Raw genomic sequence first — 2,847 nt, 5'->3', positions numbered from 1 at the left:
CAGAAGTCCAATATGTTTTTTTTTCTAAAGGGGTGGATGAGGACATTCAAAGGCATATTAGTGGATTTTTTGGATTCCAGGTGGTGTAGAATCTTGGTTGGTATTTTGGGGTTCCCCTATTTCATGAGAAGGTTACGAATAATACTTTGTGCTTTGTCGTTGATAAGGTGTGGAATAAACTTTATAATTGGGATGCTCGGCAACTCTCTCTTGCTGGTAGAATTACTCTAGCTCAAGTGGTCTTACAATCAATCTCGAGCTACTTTATGTAATCGATGATGATCCCAAAAGGTTTTTGTGATAAGATTGAAGCTATGGTTAGACAATTCATTTGGGGGTCCACTAGTGGTAATAAAAAAATTGCTTTGGTGAGTTGGGATTCAATATGCCAACCTAAACCACATGGTGGTCTTGGTATAATGTATTTTTGTGACTAGAATACTTCTTTCATAATGAAGTTGGGATTCAAATTGGTGACTAATCATTCTTCTTTTTAGGTCAATGTCCTTCGGTCTAAGTATGGGGTTCAAGATAGATTACTAGAGTCTTTATCAAGGGGACGGTGTTTTCTCCTGTGGAGATATCTGTCGAAGATTTGGCTGCTCTTATGGGAGAATTTGCTCTGGTCTGTTGAAGAATGGTGCAATATTAACTACTGGAAGGATTCTTGGGTTCCTAATGTTGGGCCGCTATCTAAAAAGATAGCCTACAATTCTAGCTTGGATATGGATCATTCCCTTAATGATTTGGTCACAGAGAATGAGGATTGGAATTTGGACCTCTTCCACCTTTGGTGATCTGAAGATATCATTCAAAAGATTGTAGGGATTTCGCCACCTCAACCAAATTCTGGTATGGATAGAATTTTTTTAGGGGAACTATATCTGGTGCTTTCTCAATTAAAAGTGCTTATAAGAAACTTCTGGAAGATTCATGGAATGCGAAAGAGGATGTTTGGAAGTTATCATGGAATTATCATGGGCCACAAAGGGTTAGAGTGTTCATTTGGCTTGTTATTAAACATCGTTTACTCACTAATGTTGAAAGAATACGAAGAGGATTGGGTTCTGAAACTGCTGTTGATACATGTGGCCATAATTATGAGGATATCCTTCATGTGCTTCGGGATTACACAATGGCAAGGGAGATCTGGATGCAGCTAATCCTTACAGGTAAACAATCTATTTTTTTTTTTTTGCAGGGTCTCTTCATGAATGGATATAGCTTAATTTACGAAATCAGCAAGCCATAAAGCTAGTGGGTGGAGTCAATTGGCCTTGTCTGTTTGGGATTATCATTTGGCACATATGGAAAAATTAGAATCTACTCACATTTCAAGGTCTTTCTTGGTGTACCGATGAGGTTATGAAAGCCTCTCTATGTTGGGCAAAACAATATGTTTCGATGTCTAGATCGCAAGACCCTAAACACTCTAGGAAGGATTTTGTTCCTGTTTCTTCAGATGGTTGTGTCTACTTGAACAAAAATGGTTCGGTCAAATATGAAGATATGTTTGTTGTAACTGAAGGGCTTCTGCGAAATCATAAGGGAACTTGGATTGTTAGCTTCACAAGGTATTTTTGAAATAGTGAAGTTTTTGATTCAAAATTATGGGGCATTTTAGATAGGTTGCAAATTGCCCTTGATCATGGCTTTCGAAAAGTTCTCATCTGGACGGATAATCTTGAAGCGGTTAACCTCATTCATGAAGGATTTCGTGAAGGTTCTAATTCTGCTTTAGTTATGAGAATTATTTTGCTGTTGAAGCTTCTGAGTCATTGGAATCTTCAACATATTCTAAGAGAAGAGAATAGAATTGCAGAGAAGAGACAGGGAACCAGGGTTGCGGTTAGTTGATAAGAATTATGTATTGAGTTTTCTTAATGTTTGATTTTTGAGTTGGAATTTCTTTTTTCACAAAAGAAAAATTAATTAATTATGTATAAATGGTTGATTTTGCAAGATTGGTATTAAATGTATAAAAATTTGAATTGGTATTGAAAACAAACTGGTGAGTGAGTTTTTGGGTGGTGTTGTGTTATTTAATTAGATTAATTTCAAGGATGATTTTAAGCATGTGTACTTAAAGTTTTGATCATGATATATTGGTGTTACAATTGGCAATTGAATATGGGAAATTGATGAATGAAATGCTTGAATTAATTTGATGCTAAATGGCTATGTTACAAGCTATACGTAATCATTTTATCACATTAAATTGAGCACATTAATGATTGATTTATATGCTATGCTTGACTGAATATATTGGCAACATGCATGGAGGATCTATTGGATATAGTTGGCATGCCATAGGATTTGTGGGTACTCACCTTTATTTGTGACATTGTGAGCATATGGCTCAAGGTGGACTAATTTTTTTGGAGTAGATAAAAGAGTGTTAAGCATGATTCTCCATTCAATGGGTTATTTGAAGCGCTTTAAGAGACCATGTGCTTCGGCCCATTCAACTCGATGGACTCTGTTTGATATTTGTGGGAGTTCGGAGATCCATTTATCTGATGTATGATCACCCGAGTAAGCCATGTGAAATGAATGCAATATATTTATGTGTGATTGTTGTTATATCAATTGATGATTGAATGCCATGAATAGATGATCTTTGGTATTGGAAATGCCTATATGGAAAATTTAATTGAAATGGTTCATTATTTTGGTTGATAATTGGTGGATTGGTTGTGAATTATGCATGAATTGGATGTTAATTTACTTTTCATTTTTATTAACATTCACAGAGCTTTTTAAAGCTCACACCCTTACATTCGTGGAGATAATCGTCGGGATTGAGGAGTTGAGGAGTCGAGCAAGAGAGTTCCAATAGATTTAGGC

The 2,847-nt window shown here is 36.0% G+C and overlaps 1 protein-coding gene across 1 annotated transcript; it reads left to right on the top strand.

The window, feature by feature from the left end:
* The first annotated feature begins 1,404 nt into the window (after positions 1 to 1,404).
* On the top strand, positions 1,405 to 1,857 carry LOC128286801 (uncharacterized). Its single transcript, XM_053024519.1, has 2 exons — positions 1,405 to 1,574; positions 1,629 to 1,857. Exons 1-2 carry the CDS (start codon positions 1,405 to 1,407, stop codon positions 1,855 to 1,857), a joined length of 399 nt encoding a protein of 132 aa, XP_052880479.1.
* Positions 1,858 to 2,847: the final 990 nt, after the last annotated feature.

The sequence above is a fragment of the Gossypium arboreum genome, chromosome 13 (genome assembly GCF_025698485.1).
Source record: "Gossypium arboreum isolate Shixiya-1 chromosome 13, ASM2569848v2, whole genome shotgun sequence".
NCBI classification, from domain to species: domain Eukaryota; kingdom Viridiplantae; phylum Streptophyta; class Magnoliopsida; order Malvales; family Malvaceae; genus Gossypium; species Gossypium arboreum.
The sequence above is the reverse complement of the archived record's forward strand: the minus strand, read 5'-3'. Positions and strand labels throughout refer to the sequence as shown.